Source organism: Cydia amplana, chromosome 8, assembly GCF_948474715.1.
Source record: "Cydia amplana chromosome 8, ilCydAmpl1.1, whole genome shotgun sequence".
In the NCBI taxonomy this organism is placed as follows: Eukaryota; Metazoa; Arthropoda; class Insecta; order Lepidoptera; family Tortricidae; genus Cydia; species Cydia amplana.
The window spans coordinates 805,205-826,789 of record NC_086076.1 but is presented as its reverse complement, the minus strand read 5'-3'; the positions used below and the strand labels follow the sequence as shown (position 1 = coordinate 826,789).

At 35.5% G+C, this 21,585-nt stretch overlaps 1 protein-coding gene across 1 annotated transcript; it reads left to right on the top strand.

Annotated features, from left to right (window-relative positions):
* Positions 1 to 470: 470 nt before the first annotated feature.
* LOC134649985 (uncharacterized) lies at positions 471 to 16,967 on the top strand. Its single transcript, XM_063504800.1, is given in 10 exon segments — positions 471 to 1,483; positions 4,624 to 4,720; positions 4,801 to 4,905; positions 6,163 to 6,261; positions 9,978 to 10,220; positions 10,751 to 10,861; positions 11,370 to 11,459; positions 12,595 to 12,687; positions 13,539 to 13,731; positions 16,475 to 16,967. Coding segments are annotated over 10 exon segments (2,205 nt in total). The 5' UTR covers positions 471 to 692; the 3' UTR covers positions 16,858 to 16,967.
* Positions 16,968 to 21,585: the final 4,618 nt, after the last annotated feature.

Here is a 21,585-nt window from a genome sequence, read left to right as displayed (position 1 = left end):
TGAGTGACTTTACAATGATTTTCGGGATTACCCGATTTCCGGAATTACCCGAATAAACCCTACTACATTCTACTAAACTAGTTATAATTTGATAAACAAATTTTATCAGTAATAGTAGAATAACAACTATACTCATCCCTCTTTTTGGAGTACTAGCATATAAAACGAGAGTATGATTCTCTCTGCCATTGCTATGCTCCACTGCCAATAAAGGACTTTTGCCAAACTATACCAATCACTCAAGAATTAAGTATAACCGTATTGCACCGCATAGACTTTGTCAATCAACGAGACAGACATAATAAAATAATGAGTATTGGTTGGAGTAGTCGTTATTCTTCGTTTATGTAAAGTTCCTAAATTATGTTACGTATTTTTAAACTTTTTCTAAGTTACTAAAGCATGTGCAAACATTATTTTGTCTTTTGTTTCTTTACAAAGTTCTTGTGATATCAATGTATACCGGCTACTTAGTTGTCAATAAAAAAGCTAACAGATAAGTATTTATTGCTTTAATAAAAAATGGAAATGGGGTTGTCAATAGTTGAAAATGATACCATCACACTATGCTGTGATTGCTTTACTCACTGCGGTATAATAGAAGGCTAGAGAAGCGGGGTGAATATATAAATGACACTGAAAGTATTTTTCTATGTCACTTTTCAACAGACCTTGCTCAAAACGAGTTCGAAATGATCAAGGAAATTTTTGAATGTTTAGAAGACCCAAACAGGCCTCTTTTTGGTCCAAACTATTGGCTTTTAAATAAAATTGGGCTGCTGCTTCCCAAGAAGTGGATGGATAGAATTTGGAAAATAATCATACACGAGATTGTAACGTTTTTCGTATTCACCCAGTACATGGAACTCTACGTAATAAGATCAGACTTGGATCTCGTATTGACAAATCTGAAGATTTCTATGCTTAGCATCGTTTGTGTATTTAAAGCAAATACATTTGTATTTTGGCAAGGAAATTGGCGTCAAGTCATTGACTACATAACTGAAGCTGACAAGTTTGAAAGGGATAATCAGGATGAAGCTAAAGGAAATATCATCAATACTTACACAAGATATTGTCGACGCGTAACTTATTTCTACTGGGTTTTAGTGTTTACTACCTTCATTACTACTACTACTGCACCATTAATAAAATATTGTTCATCGGAGACATTTCGGGAGGGATTTCGCAACGGAACTGAACCATTTCCCCACATATTCAGCTCATGGATGCCTTTTGATAAAGAGAATTCGCCAGGGTGCTGGATCACTGTTGTGTGGCACACCGGGCTATGTGCTTATGGGGCGACTATAATGGCTGCTTATGATACTAGTGTAATGGTGATACTAGTGTATTTTGGAGGAAAATTAGATCTGCTTCGTATAAGATGCAGGGAGATGCTGGGCACGGAAGGGAGAGTAAGCAATGAAAATGCAGAAAAGGTGGTCCGACAACTCCACGGAATTCATGTTTTACTTCTGAAGTAAGTTAACCCATTCTTACCTAACTAAAGATTGCTTATTCATTTAAGCGCTATAAAAAAATGTTAGTGAACAAAAATGTGAAATTTGACAAAAAAAATTAGACGCGAATTTCGAACCATTTTTAGTGCTAAGTTGGCTTGCGAGAGTATACATAAATACTTTTAAAATTTTCTTTTCTCAACTACAAAAATTATATGAACGCTGTTTAGCGATATACTGCTTTATGTCCTCTTTTAAAGTATGATTTAAAGACTTATGCTATTGTATTGCAAAATTTGTAAATATGGCAATGCACTTAGAGAAACCAATATAATAGTATTGTACGTCCGTCTCAATACTTTTTTAAATTTTATTTATATTTTATAAGTAATAAGATATATTTAAGTTTTACATTGAGATGTTTGCCAGTTAAAAAATAATCGTTTACTTGTGTATAAATTACAAGGGATAAGTTTCTAACACTTAAATAATAAAGAGTAACTATCTGAAGAAACATTCAATCACTAACAAGTGATCTCTTTCAAGTAACCTTTGGAAATTCAAACATTAGGCGAGACAAAATTGAAACGAGAATAGATACACACACTTAGTACTCAAGAGACCTGTTAAAAAAACTGCATTTAAATAGTTTTGAAAAAGCTACATACACGTACGGCAGTACAAAAATCTGATACTGTTATTTTTTTTGCAAAATTACTGTAAGATCTCAATCTATGAAAACGAATGTCTCCTAGTAATCATTAGTTATGTAAAAACTGACAAAAAAAATAAAAAAGTTAAACCACAGTCTTTTTAGGGTTCCGTAGCCAAATGGCAAAAAACGGAACCCTTATGGATTCGTCATGTCTGTCTGTCTGTCTGTCCGTCCGTATGTCACAGCCACTTTTTTCCGAAACTATAAGAACTATACTGTTGAAACTTGGTAGGTAGATGCATTCTGTGAACCGCATTAGGATTTTCACACAAGAATAGAAAAAAAAAACAATAAATTTTGGGGGTTCCCCATACTTAGAAGTTCTAAGTTAGAACTGAAACTCAATTTTTTTTCCATCAAACTCCTACGTGTGGGGTGTATCTATGGACAGGTCTTCAAAAATGATATTGAGGTTTCTAATATATTTTTTTTCTAAACTGAATAGTTTGCGCGAGAGACACTTCCAAAATAAAATGTGTGTCCCTCCCCCCCTGTAACTTCTAAAAAAAGAAAATGATAAAACTGAAAAAAATATATGATGTACATTACCATGCAAACTTCCACTCCACCGAAAATTGGTTTGAACGAGATCTAGTAAGTAGTTTTTTTTAATAGGTACGTCATAAATTACGGAACCCTTCATGGGCGAGTCCGACTCACACTTAGCCGCTTTTTCTAATTAGATTTTAGGAACCAAAAAGTTATTTAGACTTTGGCTCAAGTAAGGAAATCGCTCGCTCAATCAAGGCTAAAAAAATAATATGTTTTTGTTATATTCTGTTTGCACATCTTATCGCTTATCCGGTTCAATGTCACAGGAGCCCTTGGTTTTCTTTGGTAACTTAATCCTAGCCTGATCTTTACCCCGGATAAAACTAAACTAGGTCTTATTGGGATTATTCCCGTACTCTGGATCGAGTACGGGAATAATTTCAATAAGACCTAGTTTAGTTTAGGCCTGGATCAGCCTGCCCTCTAGACCTGCCCTCTGGTCACCAGAAGCCTCTATGGGAATCGTCGATATGCCCTTATAAAGGCGAGGAGTAGAGCTAAGGTTATACCTATGAACGTGTTTATCAAAACTGACTGGTAGACGTGTTTGGTGGACAAGTCCAACAAAATCAATAATTATTTAAAGTCAAAAATATTTATTTAGCAGCAACATTTAGTTAGTCCTTGATAGAGTTTGTGCGAAAACAGAAGAGTCGTGGAATGTATGGATGGGGCCCAATCCCAATACATTTCATGATTCTTCTTTTTCCGAACAGACTGTATTACCGATATTTATTTTTCTCAGGATGTCTCTGGGTTTTGAAATGTATGCTATATCAATTTTCTTTTGTATTGTAAGTCAAGGGTGTATTTATTATTCAGTGACATGACACTTTCTTCATAATCCGTTAATATTAAAAAGTGACAGTCATAGTATAGTACGCCATATTATTTACAGTTATTAAATATTCATATCCATTTTATATCAACAGTCCTCGTGTCGGAAACGTTGGAAAATTTATAATTAAGAATTCGCTATGTTTTTCGACTTGCTCTAATACATTTGCACTTTGCTGTTTCTCCAGCTCGCACTGGCATTAAGACAGGCTTTCCTTCATTAATCCTCATCATCTATGAAAGAAGCCCTTAATTTATCGCGGACGCGTTAGGTTGCTAAGTTGCTATTTTACTTAAAATTAGATATTCAAATTCTTCAGTTCTGATGTTCAAGTTGCTAGTTTGGTCATATCATAAGGAATTAACCAAACCATACAGTCATATCCATAATAAGAGATTAAGGATTAACTTAGGACACGATTAAAAATACTTATACCAAAAGTTTGACTTAAAAGCATAATTTTGTTATTTTAAACATATTCAAGTAAGCTAAAACGTGAATACTACGCAATTTATTTTCCACATTTATTGCTAGAGCTTAATTTGATACAGTTTTTTTTTCTTTTAAAATTAGTTAATATAGTAAGTTAGAAAAACATTACATAATATGTTTCATAGATTTTCTCATCGAATAAAATAGCCCACCAGCCATCCAAACAGCCTTAATCATAGGTAGTCAAGTCGTTCATTTAAAATAGACAGAGGAAACTAAATACTAAAAATAATAACAACTGTTCTATAAATCGGATGAATAACATGCATTAAAGTTGGTCAAGCAGATCTTGTCAGTAGAAAAAGGCGGCAAATTTGAAAAATGTAGGAGCGAAGGGATTTCGTCCCATAGAAAATTTGAATTTCGCGCCTTTTTTTACCAGCTATATTTTGATTCTCATTGTAGTACTCTCGTGAAAAAGATATCGATATTTCTCCCATCAACATTAGCCGCACTACGTAGGCCTCGGTTATTGGAGCGCACTTATCTTCAAAACAATAATTAGGGTACGCCCTCAATTTCGTCAAGCAAGTATGAAATGAAAATGATACAATTTTTTTCAGGCATTCCAGATTGTTCAACTCAGTTTTGTCACCTGTGATGTTTTGCTATGTCGTCATGTGCTCACTAATGATCTGTGCCAGCGCGTTTCAACTAACCGTTTGTATATTCGTTATTTAGATAAATCTAAGCAATTAATAATTTATAACAATGTTTAACTAAAAATTTTTTTTTTTCAGTCTGCAACAAATACAACGCAAAAACTCTTGATGGCAGAATATTTGATATTTGGCATTGCTCAGCTGTTTATGTTTTGTTGGCATAGCAATGATGTTCTTTACAAGGTAAGGTTCTTTACGATGAAATTAGTTATTCAGTAGGCTGGAGCCCGCGAATTGCAATTATTGCAAATCATGCATAAATTTACACGCGTAGAGAGAGAGATTCTTCAAAATATTATATTTCACTATTTACGATTGCGATTGCTGTTCTAGGCGTTCTAGCGTCGTGATTATCGCTACTTAATACTTATTAAGCAGTTATACAGGGTGTCCCTAGCCATTGGACAAAGCCTAAATGTACATATTATTATGCATTAGGGTAATCGAGTTTAATTAATTTAGGTATTTACATTAGGGTATTTAGAACCAGTATACAAAGTAGGTATCATAACAATCGGTGTAGCGGTTACAAAGAAATTGACAAATTACGATTTTTTACTTTGGAGCAACCTGTATGTGTTATTAGTAACTCCTGAGGTAATAAATAGTATGAAACCTTCATGGACCGTTTTGATTATCTTTTTTATTTACGACATTAACAAGAATATCTGGAAGACCGAGCTTTGCTCGGAATTCTCGGAAAACATATAAAAACTCAAAAACGCGTTTTCCCAGATATAAAATCTAGCTAGATCGATTTTTCGCCCCCGAAAACCCCCATATAGCAAATTTTATCCGAATAGTTAGAGCCGTTTCAGAGATCGGCGAAATATATATATATAAATAAATAAATAAATAAACAAGAATTGCTCGTTTAAAGGTATAAAATATTTAAAGGTATTAGATATAAGATAAGATTCTGACTCTTGACAAATGTCATCATTGCCGCATATTTTCGAACAAATTGTCAAAAGCACCGCCAATGAATAATACAGTATGTTTCTTTTTGTTGACGATTATTGAAAATAACTTTCGTTTGAAAATTTATTTTTTTATATTTTGTTCTAATTAAAAAAATATTAACGTTAGAGCATTTCTGAGAAGTAATCCTACGTGGGATTTCAGGGTTCGTCCAATTGCTAAGGTCACCCTGTATACCTAACTAGTGTAAAATTAATATATAATTAATTAATGGGACTACTAAAGCCAGTAAAGTTTGTCAGGCGTCTAAGACTATTAGCGATCTTTCGAAAGTTAAGAGTAGCGATCTTCTTACCGACTTAGACCTAGAACGATCAAGATTCTAAATAGCTGAATCTACGAATATTCGCAAAAATGATTGCAACATGTATATTGTAAGTTCACCGTTTACACGTATCTATCGTTTACGATATTTGTTACCGTCTCCATTTAAACTTAGTAACGTTTTTCTTTTTTCAGAGTCAAGCTGTTATGATGGGGCCGTTTGAGAGTGACTGGTGGGCAGCCAATCTTCAACAGCGGAACAACGTTCTGATTCTTCAGGGGCAGATGCAAATCGTTCACATCTACACGGCAGGACCTTTCACTAACCTCACACTGTCTACATTCGTTGCTGTATGATTAATTACTTAATTATTTATCTAACTCAGCAAATACCTATAGTTTGGACAACGGCAAATAAGTTTTGTCAGTAACAAAAGAAGTTTAAAAAATCTGTACTCATCCCTCTTTTAGGGTTAAAATATTACCATAAGAAAAATGGGTACGATTATCTTCTGTCACCTGTGCTTAACTGACAAATGCCTCTTGCTGAACTATATTTTAACTACTATTTATTTTTTACATATATCTTTGTTATATTTTATATTACTCGTGGCCTTATACCTACCTACTAAGTACTATGTATACAATTATTGTCTGATCGCAGATTTAACAAATTGCAGGACGTAATTTTAAGAGATTAACTGAGTAAGATTTTTATTCAATGTCTGTAGAACAACGTTAGAACAAGTTAATATTTAAAACTTGTCATAACGACACACGTTAAAATAAAAATAAGTAGCTAAAAGGCGTGAGGTAACGTTAGATTGGCAGTCTAATAAATATGCAAAAGCTACATGTTATGATGTTACGTATTACGTTATACCTACCCGTTTCTAAAAGCAGTTAGTTTTACAGCATAAAATTGAGTATACCTTTATACTAAAACGTTCGCGTTGATGCGCGTTGAAAAAGCGCCCATGCGAATGAGGCCTAACTTTTCTACTTTTCTGTGAACGCTTTATTTTAATGATGTTTTTTTTTTCTTTACAGATTTTGAAAGGAGCTTACAGTTATTATACCATACTAAGGAAATAAGACACTTCAAATGAAAAATACGTACATAATAATATTATTATAGTTTTAGCATACCAATTAGGTCAGTATAAAAAGGAGGCGTGAAATTCGATCTTTCGTGCCCGTGCCTACGAGTTTCATATTTGCCGCCTATTTTCTACTGGCAAAGTTTTCTTGCCAGTCTATAATATTTGCTCTTAAGTTTTTTGTTTGTTTTAATTTTGTGATTCTATTCTAGAGTCAGACCAAGAAAAGTCTGCAGCGGATTTGATAGCCCACGCAGTGCAAGTGTTATTTTAAACGTCAAACTTCTATGAAATTATGACGTATACATAACACTTGCACTGCGTGGGCTATCAAATCCGCTGCAGACTTTTATTGGTCCGACTCTAGTTTAATTAAGATTGTTTTTTTTTCCGAGATAATTATGAATTTGTTTAGTATCAATATAATATTGTACACTTGTAGTTATACCACTTATTATAGTTATAAGGACTAAACCAGCTCCTCTAATTGTATTAGCTTTGTATAAATAAATAAATACATATAAAAAAGTTTACCGTTATTCCAGTTTTCACGGCTGCATTCAACGCTAAAGATAATAATGTTAAATAATGCTTTGAAATATAATCACTCACTACATAGTATAAAACAAAATCGCTTCCCGCTGTCTGTCTGTCTGTATGTATCCTTAGATCTTTAAAACTACGCAACAGATTTTGATGCGGTTTTTAGGGCTCCGTATCTCAAAAGGAAAAAAACGGAACCCTAATAGGATCACTTGTGCGTCTGTCTGTCCGTCCGTCTATCACAGCCTATTTTCTCCGAAACTACTGGACCAATTAAGTTGAAATTTGGTACACATCTGTAAATTTGTGACCCAAAGACCATTCCCCCCCCCCCAAATAGGCAAAAAATGACCCCCCCCCCTTATCTCCGAAACTACTGGGTCTAAACTAAAATTATAAAAAAAACACACAAAATAGTTCTTTACCTATAGATTCCAGGAAAACCTATTAGAAATGTGCAGTCAAGCGTGAGTCGGACTTAATGTACGGAACCCTTGGAACGCGAGTCCGACTCGCACTTGGCCGGTTTTTTTTTATAGATATAGTGATTCAAGAGGAAGGTTTATGTATAATTTGTTAACCCGTGCGAAGCCAGGGCGGGTCGCTAGTATAAAATAAAATGTGGATGTACTATTATAATATGTATTCCTCATTCCATTTCTTCTCAAAACAGGTTAGCGTGTTTTTCACATTAGAATAATAGAATACCGAGGGGCTCCCGTCCCGCGAAAACCGAATTTCGCAAAATGCGGGCATTTTTCTCTGTCACTCTGATTACGCCTTCATTAGAGTAAAAAAATCGGTTTTCGCGTTACATGCCTCGTACAGTCATGTGACTTTCATTTATAAAGCTGGTGAAGCAAATCTTGTCAGTAAAAAACCGGCCAAGTGCGAGTTGGACTCGCGTTCCAAGGGTTCCGTACATTAAGTCCGACTCACGCTTGACTGCACATTTCTAATAGCTTTTCCTGTCATCTATAGGTAAAGAACTATTTTGTGTATTTTTTTCAAAATTTTAGACCCAGTAGTTTCGGAGATAAGGGGGGGGGGGGGGAATAAACTATTTATCCTAAAATTATAAAAATATATATATTTGAGATTCCTACAATGAGCTCTTTCATTTGATATGTAACACGATATAGTTTGAAAAACTTTATTTTTTACTTTTCTCATTTACCCCCCAAAAATGGCCTCCATATTTAAAATTAATTTATTTACGTTATACTTGGAGGATACAACTAAACGGAGTAGCCATTAACAGGCTTTCCCCTCTGTCGAAAATAGGCGGCCAACGGTCATACACAATGTATGGACTGACGTTTATCTGACATGGCTATTTTTACGTTACGCATACATTTGACGTTCCCCTCCCCCGCAAAAATCGGCAGACTGTTTTGTACAGAAAATTACAGACATGGCGTCTCCGTTTGATTATATCCTCCAAGACGTTATACGTCCATCTTTGGGTCACAAACTTACATATGTGTGCCAAATTTCAACTTAATTGGTTCAGTCGTTTCGGAGAAAATAGGCTGTGACAGACGGACGGACAGACAGACGCACGAGTGATCCTATTAGAGTTCCGTTTTTTCCTTTTGAGGTGCGGAACCCTAAAAAAGGCGTGAAATTCAAATTTTCTATGGGACAATATCCCTTCGCGCATACATTTTTCAAATTTGCCGCCTTTTTCTACTGACAAGATAGGGGCTACCGCGAACCACTTTCGACGTGTTACCTCCCTGTCACACTTACGTACGAATTTACAAGTGCGACAGAGAGGCAACACGTCGAACGTGGTTCGCGGTAGGCGCTCTGCTTGACCATCTAGACACGCGGCAGCGTGTCAAGCCAAGTTCAAAAGAAAAAAGAACTGGCAACGCAGCGGCCGTGTGTTATATTACACAAACCATTTGGAGCCACTTTTAACCCCTGCGTAACTAAGAATTCAGAATCTATTAATTAATTCTACTTTATTATTTATTTAAATCTCCATTTATCGGTTCTTAAACCGAAGTTTAAAAGTGATTGTTGACATCACTAGCGGCCTCCCGTCGTCCAAAAAAAAGTATCTTTCCTCCTTCTCTCTCCTTTGTAAAATCGAATTAATTTCTCTTAATTTTAGTACCTAGACCGTTTTGTATATCAAAATAAGCTGTAATTACATAAACAAAGGTCGTTTTAAAGTAGGGATTTGGTGAGTGATAAAGTGTAGACGGTGTAATTGAATAGAAACAACACGTTCCGTTGCCCGGAAGAGTTCAATAAACTTGGGATGTCAGTCCGCCAAGCTGAAGGCTGGGTCTAACCGGAACATAAATGTCATTCGATATTTTATGTACGACTTTTAGAAGTGATTTTTACACAAAGCATTCATGAACTTGTATTTTTGCTATGGAAAATCAAAACCCACAAGAGCGGACTGTGCCTATACAGTATGTTCGGGGTTCGAGAGCTTTTAGACAGTTCAAAAATCCACCTCAGCCCCATATGTGCATTCAAGACACTATACGGGATACTTCGGAGAAATTGTTCATAAATGTGTTGGGATGGCAGAAAATCGCCAATCCGAAGCAATATTCAGATCCTATTCCACTTTACGGAGGAATGCAGGTTGGTATTATAATCTTTATCCTCATTTTATATGTTTTAGGGTCGATAGGCCAAGTTTAACTGGATGCGTATTGTTTATTAGTGTAAATTGTGATTGTGTAGCATTTATTGATTTGTGATGTCAGCAGTTTCAGTGTAGCAACAGCTTACATCATCTAGATGCAGGTTTAATTCAGTTATTGATGTTTTTTTGTCATGTCTGGATGATTTTTGCTGATTGTTTTAGTAGGTATGGGTATCCAGTTTCAATTAAATAACAGTGTAACCTTAGAAACATTGCTTCTTCTTTTATCATGGCAATGGAAATATAAACATTTTAAACTTTTACAAATTGTAGGTAATTAATGTAACCTCAAACTGGATAGTGATAGCTACAAACATGTTATTAACTGTCTGGGGAAAGACATTTAGCCGAGTTTTGATTTTGTTCTGTACTTGACAAAAAAAGCTAGTCGAGGTAATTTTGCACAACTCGCCTGCTTAACAACTTCTGCTGCTGACTGTACTTAAACTTCTTTTTTTTTAATCAGGTGCCGCAGGGCTGTGGCCCCAACAGCACTCGGCCACCACTACTGGTGTTCGCTGTGATGGTGAATCCAGACATCCTGAAGGCCAATGGGAAAAATGCTGCCAATCCTAGTGTAAGTCCGCAGTTACACAAATTTTAATCTCAGTCTCAACTGAATCTAAGAATTTAATGGTTTCTTAAGTGTTAAGTTTTGGTAATTATTCACTGGAAACATTTGCCTTGTCATTCTTAAATGTGGACGGATTGGCAGTCCAAAGATGTGGGTTCGAGTACTCAATTGACCAGAGTTGACCATTGTTGATTTTTTCATTGACATTACATGTATATACAATACAATTAGCTTTGTTCACTGACTCAGTTATAGTTCTGTTTTGTTTCTTTATCACTGATTTTGAGTTTTACTAGTCAGGTTGTCGGGGTCTCCGACAAAAGCCTCCTGTAAAGCCTTCCACTCCTGTGTTTCGAGCGGTTCTTCTCCACTTTGGTGGGAAATCGTCTTCCCATCTCATTTTAGGGTATCCCTTAGTTCTCTAGCTGTATGTAGGGAACCAATTGGTTATTTTTTGTGTCCATTTGTCTATCTACATCTGTATATACAATTTATAACTTACTGATTTCAGGACAGAGAAGCCCTAGTGAGTTTGCTCTGCGACTTTGTTGAGGCTATGAACCCAGGGCTGGTGCTAGCGCGGCACCCAACTATTTTGAAGGTACATTTAAATTTTTTAATGCAAAAGCTATAAGGAAATTCCACCGTAACTGACGTTATATTAAATCAAATATAAATAAATTATCTATTACAGGGGTGACATAGTCACTGTGTGACAAAACCCCTTTAAAAATTAAGATAAGCTTTTAGGCTGGTTTTCCACCTGTCCAATATGTCGCTCACTCGTGAGGCACCTCATTTGTACCACTCATTTTGTTAATTTGTCGCAGTACTTCGTACCGCAAAAATGTCTTACTTCACTCCTCTATTCATTTTACTCATTTACTCGCGCGCATCACAAACACCTCTTGCCACACAAATCATTCACACACTTCAAATTTCAAAAAACTCTTATCCGTTCAAATTCACTCGCGAGTCTCCCAAAAGTTCTATTCTTAACCTCCAGAATTGCACTCCAATTAAATATTACTATTTATTTATTTATAAAGGAAGTGATGAATACATAAATAAAAACTTTTTCCATACATTTACTATGGGGAAAATGTGAAATGTTATTCTCAATTTTCTATCTCGCCCATCAGTCCTACAGCAATGTCTTCATACAGTATTATGGTCCTTAAATGTAACAGGACTGATTGGCCAGATAGAAAAATGTGAATTAAATTTCACATGTTCTCCATAGTAAATGTATGGAAAAAGTTTTCTTTAATTTGTGGCTTTTTAGTACATTACCGTAAGTTGACCCCAAAGAAACTATTGATACTGGATAGGAATGGAATCGATTGGCATACAAAAATAGCATGTGAAAAATAAAAGTTTTCATTTTCATACAAATTGTATGGGAAAAGTTTTCCTCGATTAGTGGCTTTTCTAGCCGGAAATTTTTTTTTTGGTTCCATACAAGCTTTTGATCCTTAATAGGAATGGGATCGATTGGCATCAAAAAAAAAAGTTTGTCAAAAATGACCTTTTTCTCGCACCCTGTATGTTTTTTCCAAAATCTGTAAAAGCCAATCTTCATTAATTTGAAATCGAGGGAAGGTCTTCTTAGACCGTTTTCTCGTAGCAGCACGGGATCTGGTAGCTGCCCTCACTGACCCAAAAAGAAAATCCACCCTGTATATATTTGTATGAATATTTGAAGCGAACTTACACATTTGGGTTTTATTTTATAGGACCGCGACCTGGCGGGTGAACTCAAAGACGTGTGGCTCGCAGTACAGAACAAGAGAGAAAGGGAAAAAGGCAGCCAGGATGTCATGTATAAGGTTAGCGAAGTGGCTTGATGATTGAACTGAACATTGTATAAGGATGAACAGTTTAAATTGCTTCAGAATATTTTCTTGGCCCAAAAGACCTAACACGTTATACAAATACATAATTATGATATTTATTTACAAGGGAGTCGCGGATGGGTGGCTGTTTCCCCCAAGAGAATAAAACTTGTAACTACACTTACACTGCGACATCGAATAATAGAAATTAAATAAAATGGAATTAAAAAATCCATACTAAATTATACATTTTTACTTCAAAAGTGTGACAGTTACGTAGGGAGTAGGGATGTTGCGGATGCCGATTTTTTGACATCCGCGGATGCGGATGCGGATGCGGATTTTTAAAGGCTCACATCCGCGGATGCGGATGCGGATGTCAAGATAGTACCATAAAAAACATCAAATATTACATTTTAGTAATTTTTATTTCAAAAAACCGGCCAAGTGCGAGTCGGACTCGCGTTCCAAGGGTTCCGTACATTAAGTCCCACTCACGCTTGACTGCTCGTTTCTAATATGTTTTTTTGGTTAATGACTAAATTACCTAGCAGTCTAGCACTTACGCCGATGCTAAGACGTTCCTGTACCGACCTGTTCCACATCAGCATCCGCATTAAATCCGCATCGATTTTATGCGGATGCGGATGTTGAAAATAATGCGGAAGTTCCGCGGTTGCGGATGCGGATGCGGATATTCGCAACATCCCTGGTAGGGAGTGGCGCTCTCAATAATTTTCTACAATTGTAGCACTATAAATGTTTGCTCCTCCCCCCATCGGCCATATCAATTATCCTTTATTCTAAAAATACTAATTAATAAGTCTAACTCAACCTGTTTTCAGGTTTACGACATCGACGGTATAGGCAGCGAAGAACCGGAAGACTCGCGCGACCAAGGCAAGAAAACCGTCAAGTCATCCAAACAGATACTGCTCAATGCCGGGCAGAAGTCGGAGTTCGACTCCGGCATGAACAACTGTCAGATCAATCAGAGCCATGTCAATAATACTGACAACACTACTTATTGTACCCCAGGTACGTCAATATTACAGTCAAGTCATCCAAACAGATACTGCTCAAAGCCGGGCAGAAGTCGGAGTTCGACTCCGGCATGAACAACTGTCAGATCAATCAGAGCCATGTCAATAATACTGACAACACTACTTATTGTACCCCAGGTACGTCAATATTACAGTCAAGTCATCCAAACAGATACTGCTCAAAGCCGGGCAGAAGTCGGAGTTCGACTCCGGCATGAACAACTGTCAGATCAATCAGAGCCATGTCAATAATACTGACAACACTACTTATTGTACCCCAGGTACGTCAATATTACAGTCAAGTCATCCAAACAGATACTGCTCAAAGCCGGGCAGAAGTCGGAGTTCGACTCCGGCATGAACAACTGTCAGATCAATCAGAGCCATGTCAATAATACTGACAACACTACTTATTGTACCCCAGGTACGTCAATATTACAGTCAAGTCATCCAAACAGATACTGCTCAACGCCGGACAGAAGTCGGAGTTCGACTCCGGCATGAACAACTGTCAGATCAATCAGAGCAATGTCAATAATACTGACAATACTACGTACTGTACCCCAGGTACGTCAATATTACAGTCAAGTCATCCAAACAGATACTGCTCAAAGCCGGGCAGAAGTCGGAGTTCGACTCCGGCATGAACAACTGTCAGATCAATCAGATCCATGTCAATAATACTGACAATACCACGTATTGTACCCCAGGTACGTCAATATTACAGTCAAGTCATCCAAACAGATACTGCTCAACGCCGGGCAGAAGTCGGAGTTCGACTCCGGCATGAACAACTGTCAGATCAATCAGAGCCATGTCAATAATACTGACAACACTACTTATTGTACCCCAGGTACGTCAATATTACAGTCAAGTCATCCAAACAGATACTGCTCAAAGCCGGGCAGAAGTCGGAGTTCGACTCCGGCATGAACAACTGTCAGATCAATCAGAGCCATGTCAATAATACTGACAATACTACGTATTGTAGCCCAGGTACGTCAATATTACTCATTTTAACTTTTTTCATCACTTTTTCGTAACCAAGAAATAATACCAGTGGATCTGTGAGCTGTAGACCTCGCGAGCATAGCTTATTGGGACCATGCACGAGGACAGCGCCACACAGCGGTTTGATCAATCAACAATACAAAGATTTTAATTTAAAAAAAAATACGAAGTTTAAGTGAAAAAAAAAGACAAAAAGTTATGTCTTACTGGGGATCGAACCCAGACTTTCTGTGTGCAAACAAAAAAAGCGGCCAAGTGCGAGTCGGACTCGCCCATGAAGGGTTCCGTATTTAGGCGATTTATGACGTATAAAAAAAAAACTACTTACTAGATCTCGTTCAAACCAATTTTCGGTGGAAGTTTACATGGTAATGTACATCATATATTTTTTTTAGTTTTATCATTCTCTTATTTTAGAAGTTACAGGGGGGGGGGGGACACACATTTTACCACTTTGGAAGTGTCTTTCGCGCAAACTATTCAGTTTAGAAAAAAATGATATTAGAAACCTCAATATCATTTTTGAAGACCTATCCATAGATACCCCACACGTATGGGTTTGATGAAAAAAAAATTTTTGAGTTTCAGTTCGAAGTATGGGGAACCCCAAAAATTTATTGTTTTTTTTTCTATTTTTGTGTGAAAATCTTAATGCGGTTCACAGAATACATCTACTTACCAAGTTTCAACAGTATAGTTCTTATAGTTTCGGAGAAAAGTGGCTGTGACATACGGACGGACAGACGGACAGACAGACAGACATGACGAATCTATAAGGGTTCCGTTTTTTGCCATTTGGCTACGGAACCCTAAAATGCGCCATGATAGTTCTTAGCCAAGCTGACGAAATTCGGCTACTCATTCTCGAGTACAAACTAAATATCTAAATACCGCCTAAACCAGCAATACAAATTTTCTGCATTTTTTGCCATTTACTATGTAAATATGTCTCAAAAAGAAAATACTCTTATGATATCGATACGACTATTGGTTTAAGCGCGAGGTATCACAACTCCTCCATTTTAAAAAAAATCCAAAAACGGGATCGACAAAATTTTTTTATTTACTCATAGAATCTGGTCACAAAATTTCACAAGAATCGGTTGAGAATTGTGACCTGTAGAGGAGAACATCCGGACATACAAAAGCAAAATGCCCGAGTCAAAACGTAGACCCGCTACGCTTCGGTCAATAAGCACTGGTTTGGCCCTAGAAACTAAGCTTTTTTGTGGTTAGACCGGTTTTCTCAAGATTTCATTTGGTGGATCAAATGGCAATTGTAAATATCAATGCCATTTCCATGGAATACTCTTAACTAGGTTGGAACCCACAACCTCTGGTTTGGAGTCACATAGCTTAAGGTGATCAAGGCAAGAAAACAGTCAAGTCATCTAAACAGACAACGAAGTTTGACTCTGGCATCAACAACTGTCAGATCAATCAGAGCCATGTCAATAATACTGACAATACTACGTATATTGTACCCCAGGAACGATAATTATCTTAGCTCTTAGCGCTTAGCTTAGCTTAGCTTTCTCGTTTGTCTTTTAAGGGTCCTTTGTTTCGATAAATTGGTGCAGACCTTTATAACCTAAAAAAATGTCTTATTAGGGACCTTGGGATAAGTTCGGTTTGATGTTTTCCTTCAACTAATAGCAAATATGGAATTATAACCTATTTACTTTTCATTAAAAAAAAATACATGAAAAACTCTCTCATAATTCCAGTATATGGACAAATAGTTTCAAGCAGGGAAAACCACAATCAAATCAATGACATACAGCAAAAACTGTCATCCAACGACACCAAACCATCTACATCGTTCCGGAAAGACTGGAACACAGTCCACGGGAAGACTCCGGAGGGCTGGGACGAGTTCTCCAAACGGAACATATCCACCATCAAGAGCGGGGAAGAGAAGAAATCTGAAAAGAAAGTCAACGGGAAGCCGCACTATGACTTCTTTCCTGTGTTTGACAATAAGGAAGATTCTCCGGAGAACTCTGTCAGTGAGGACATTATAGACTCAATGCAGAAATTAGTTCTGCGTTCGACTGATAAAACTATTTGTGATAATAATACAAGTGCTCTCAGCTCTTTAAGCTCGTAGTTCGCTTTATAGGCATTGTTGGGAACTAGTCAGGTTCAATGTAACGGTAACTGACCATTTGTAAGATGTTTTTAAATCGCAGATACAAAAATTTTAATTTTATTGGCCAATTTACCAGATTACCAAGGCAACTGATGTTGATGAACGACTGATGTTCACGAGGCTTCTTTAGAGATCTACAATACATGCGGCCCACACCATTTTTGGTGTCTAACAGTAGTAGTTATCGCGCACTCTACGGAACGGAAGCCTGCTCGCGCTTGCGCCACCTTGTGGTCATATCTGTCGAAATAGACGCGTTTTGTTAGAGAGTGAACCTTCTGTACCTAGTACTATTATTTATTCTGTGCTTCAGGTCATAAACTGACTTTCAACCGCAATATAGCCGGCTGCATTTTAACTATCACCTGACAAAGTTTCAATTGGAATGCGATGGCTATATTTTTTTACGTGTTTGGGTGGCTCGGTGGCTGCTATTCCTCAACCTACCAACGGAGCGGCTGCTGACGTTGAAGAGGGTTCGTTACACATCGCCCTATGTTGCTGTGTGTCTTATCAATCACCTCAACTCTCTTGCCGAATACCTAAATTACTAACCATCGTACCGTACCAATCGCTACGACAAATTGAGCCAATTAAACTGATATTTTTAGTGTCTGGTATATAAATACAAATTATAGACCTTGTGCAGTTGCAATAAGGATTACAAATGATCAGTTAATCGATTAACGATATATCGAGCGATTTGTGAATTTTACTGACAATATTGAAATCTGACCACAATACAAATATTCTAAGTATTCTAACTCCGGATTTCTTGACATTTTGTAAAATTATAATGTGCCTAATTTTCAATATTGTCAGTGAAACCGAACATGAAATAAACGCAGTTTTAATTTGCATTTACTTCTGAAATTTAAACGAATGAAACTCGAACAAATTGTACAAGTGAAATCTCATTGTTAATAAAATTTTGTATGAATGAGAGTGAAAATTCATTTAGAATTAGATAGTTCTTTGTTGGTGTATGACATCGAATTGAACAGTGAACTATTTAAATGTATTTTCATAATTTCTAGTGGAGGGTTTTTACAGAAATACATAAAACATTATTTTTCTGAAATGATCAGTTATAAAAAGGAAACTGACTCCTACGTCTAGCAATTAAAAAAAAGCTTTAGCTCAGTGTGAAACAAGCACATACAGAAACAGACTTAATGCGTGTAAATATTAAAGTCTAAAATCACATAGCAAAATTGTTTATAATAACAGTGTGCAAACGAGTCATACTGCTATTGAAAAATTCAAAAAGGCGACCGAAAAGTGGAAATAAGTTTCGGTTCTCTTATTAATTTTTAGGGTATTTAAAAAAATGATTGCTGTAAATCAATTTATGTATAGATAACACTACCCTATAAGCGCCATTTTTGTTTTCTGTGACTACCCTCAGTACCCAGTATTGTGTGAGCTTTGTGTGTACGAGATATTGGTGAATTTATACATTCATGCTATGTTTATCATTGTTGCCAAGTTTTTGAATATATTTAAATATAAATACGGCAAGCTCATATCGCGATAATGTTCACGGTTGTTTCTTAGTGTCGGAGGAATGAAATAAATATGTAGTTTTTTCTTTCGCTGTTTATTATGAATTTTCCAATTATGCGCTAGTTACTAAAAGTAAGGGTAAGCTATTAGCATACATATAGGATAATTTCTCAACATCTGTAGAATTTGGATAGAACATTAAATCTGTATGACAAAATTACATTTCAAATAGACAATCACTTTCTTCTTTCCATTACACTTATATTCCCAATTTTGATTTACAATTATTTACAAACCAGCATCTTGTATTTGCTAAATATTTTTACTTTAGATTTTTCTCTAAGTCTTTTGAAAGTTACTTGACAGATACTCGTCATGTAAAGAGAATAATCCTGCAAAAACATCAAGGATAGGCAAACATTTTTGTTTTACATGTAATCTACAGTACCTAATTAATATACTTGGTTAACCTCAAAACCTGCCCTCTATTTGATTCATTCCCCCGACACTCCTTTGATCTCAACTCGCACTTTAACTTAGACCTTAGTCCTATAGCCTGTCCAACACTGCCAGACAACGCTTCTACCCGCGGCAGACTGTTTCATAAAGTCAATATACTGCGTGTAATACATTCACTGTGTATAATTTGTATAAAAGCAGAATTGTGTATCGGACAACGCATAGTGCATGCTGCATGCCTTCTTTCATAATTTACGAAAAAGTACCACATTTTTATAGCAACGTTGATATTGAAATTCGTATCTACTTTTGATGAACTATGAAATTTTAATACTAGCTTTCTCGATTTTTTCATGTGATTTAGTAAATAAGAGTGGTAAGGGATATTTTAAATTTTTTTGGAGATTATTAAAAAAAAAACTATTTATTTTATTGACATTACATTAACTACGTATTCTTATTTCGCGTTTTATTTTTAATTTAAATACTTTTGTTAGACAGTGAATGTGTTATTTCGATAGACCTTTGATTAACATAACAAATTAAAAAAAATATATTAAAAAAACGGTCTGCCATGATCTATCTACACCTTTCGACCTAATGTTAACTTAGTTAGAATTTTGTAACATTTGTATTTCAAGCGCAGAACAAATAATTATATCATAGCGTAGATTTTATATGGTTGTTTAGTCCGTAATATATAATATAGGTACCTACCGGTCTTATGTGCAATCTTCACATCACATATTTGTATGTATTTTATGAGTGAGTTTCAGTATATATCGTATTGTTTACAAATCGGCGTACTTTCGTCTATATTGTGACATTCTCGGGAAAAAGTAATGGAGTAGTTTTCTCTTTTACTTTTTAATACATTTTAAGATTAAATTATAAAGGCTCGAATCATTTTATTGCGTTCTTGGTGCTGTAATGACAGTTTCAGCTCAAAATGTTTTATAGCCGGTCAAACAAGTTTGTCAGTAGAAAACGGCGCGACATTAAATTTTTCTATTGGGCAATAACGCCAATAACCCTACATTTTTTAAATTTGCCGCTTTTTTCTACTGACGGAAATGATTTGACAGACTATGTATCTCATTAGCTGAATAACTGAGTCACGTGTTTTTTATAATCCATGTTGAATAAAATGGGAGAGCATTTAGATTAGATGATAAAATTTATCTGATGTAAATGATTTACAGATTATATCCTTAAAATATCGATATTTCGACAGATATAAGAAAGAACCTCCATTTTATGGAATCATTGAAGTATATTTCATAGAAAGTTATTTAATGATGACTATCAGAATTGTATAAGTGTTCATAATATTTTACGTTGAATACATAATATTTAGACGAGGGTTTGTTCTGAAGTGAGCTTTTAAATTGACGTTGTGTCGAGGTTGCTTGTCATATTTATCGAGTATAAATTCAGAAACTAACGTCAAAATGTTATGTCTATGTAAATCTATTTAACTAACTATACTGTAATATTGAGTTGCAGTCTGTGATATTGAAATCACAAGAAATATTACTGACGCGTGTTAAATATTCCTCATATTTCAGTGATTTTTTAAAAGTATAAGTTGCAATTTCACAAGTGTGAACTGGCAACATTAATGCGATTAACATTTTCTCGACCAATGATTAGCCTTTTGACCGGTGTTGCCAGTATAGTCTTGTAAAATTGTAACCTGATGCTTTATAAACATGGGCCGCGCGACCTCGGTCTAACTGAAAGTTGATTAAATTAAATTCAATTACATGACAACACTAAACGTCATCCAAACAAATTGAGGCAGTGTTGCCACGTAGCCCACGAATATTGTTTTTTTAAGGGGACTTTTTCGTAGTTTTTATCACAGTTCGCTGTATGTTATTACCAGAGATCGGACAAATTTGCGACATTGCTCGCAATAATGTGGACATGACTCCAAAATTTATTAAATAATTAATCATTTAATTAATTTTTACCTGAGGTTTAATTTTGATTCCTAATCAATAAATAACACTAAATTTCTTATAATGTAAATTTATTAAAAAAAATAATAAGTATGTTTTCCAAATTTTCTGAAGGTACTTACTCATTTTTTTATATCAAAAATATATTTAAGTGCTATTTATTGACTAGGGAACAAAAGTAAATCTCAGGTAAAAAATTAATTAAAATAATTCTATGATTAATTATTTAATCAAATTTGGAGTCATGTCCACATTATTGCGAGCAATGACGCCAATCTGTCCGATCTCTGGTTATTACGCTGTCATTCGCATTTATTTCTTTTAAACCACTGTAAAAATATTTTTTGACGTGCTACTTTTTGTATTTAGACTTAGTCATATTTTAGAGAAAGAGTATTCCTTATTTTATTAATTTAGACAACTTTTTGTGCCCTAGGAAGTGATGGTAAATAGCGCTAATATTGTTCCTTTGCGAGTTGTATATTATTTTCTAGATATATTTCGATCGTATTATAACCATTGACTAGTCTATTTTTGCAATCTTTATTCTTCTTATATTATATTTTCATATTCTGTTAGTTTTTAATAGGTCTACCTCGAATCTAATTGAACATATTTGGAACTATATAATCAATGGAAATTTCTGTAATTGTAAATTTATCACTAATATCATAGATAGAAATAACTACAGATGTTATTGATTTTTAAACTGATTTATTTTCGATCTTAGACGTTTTATGTTGCAATGTAAAGGAAT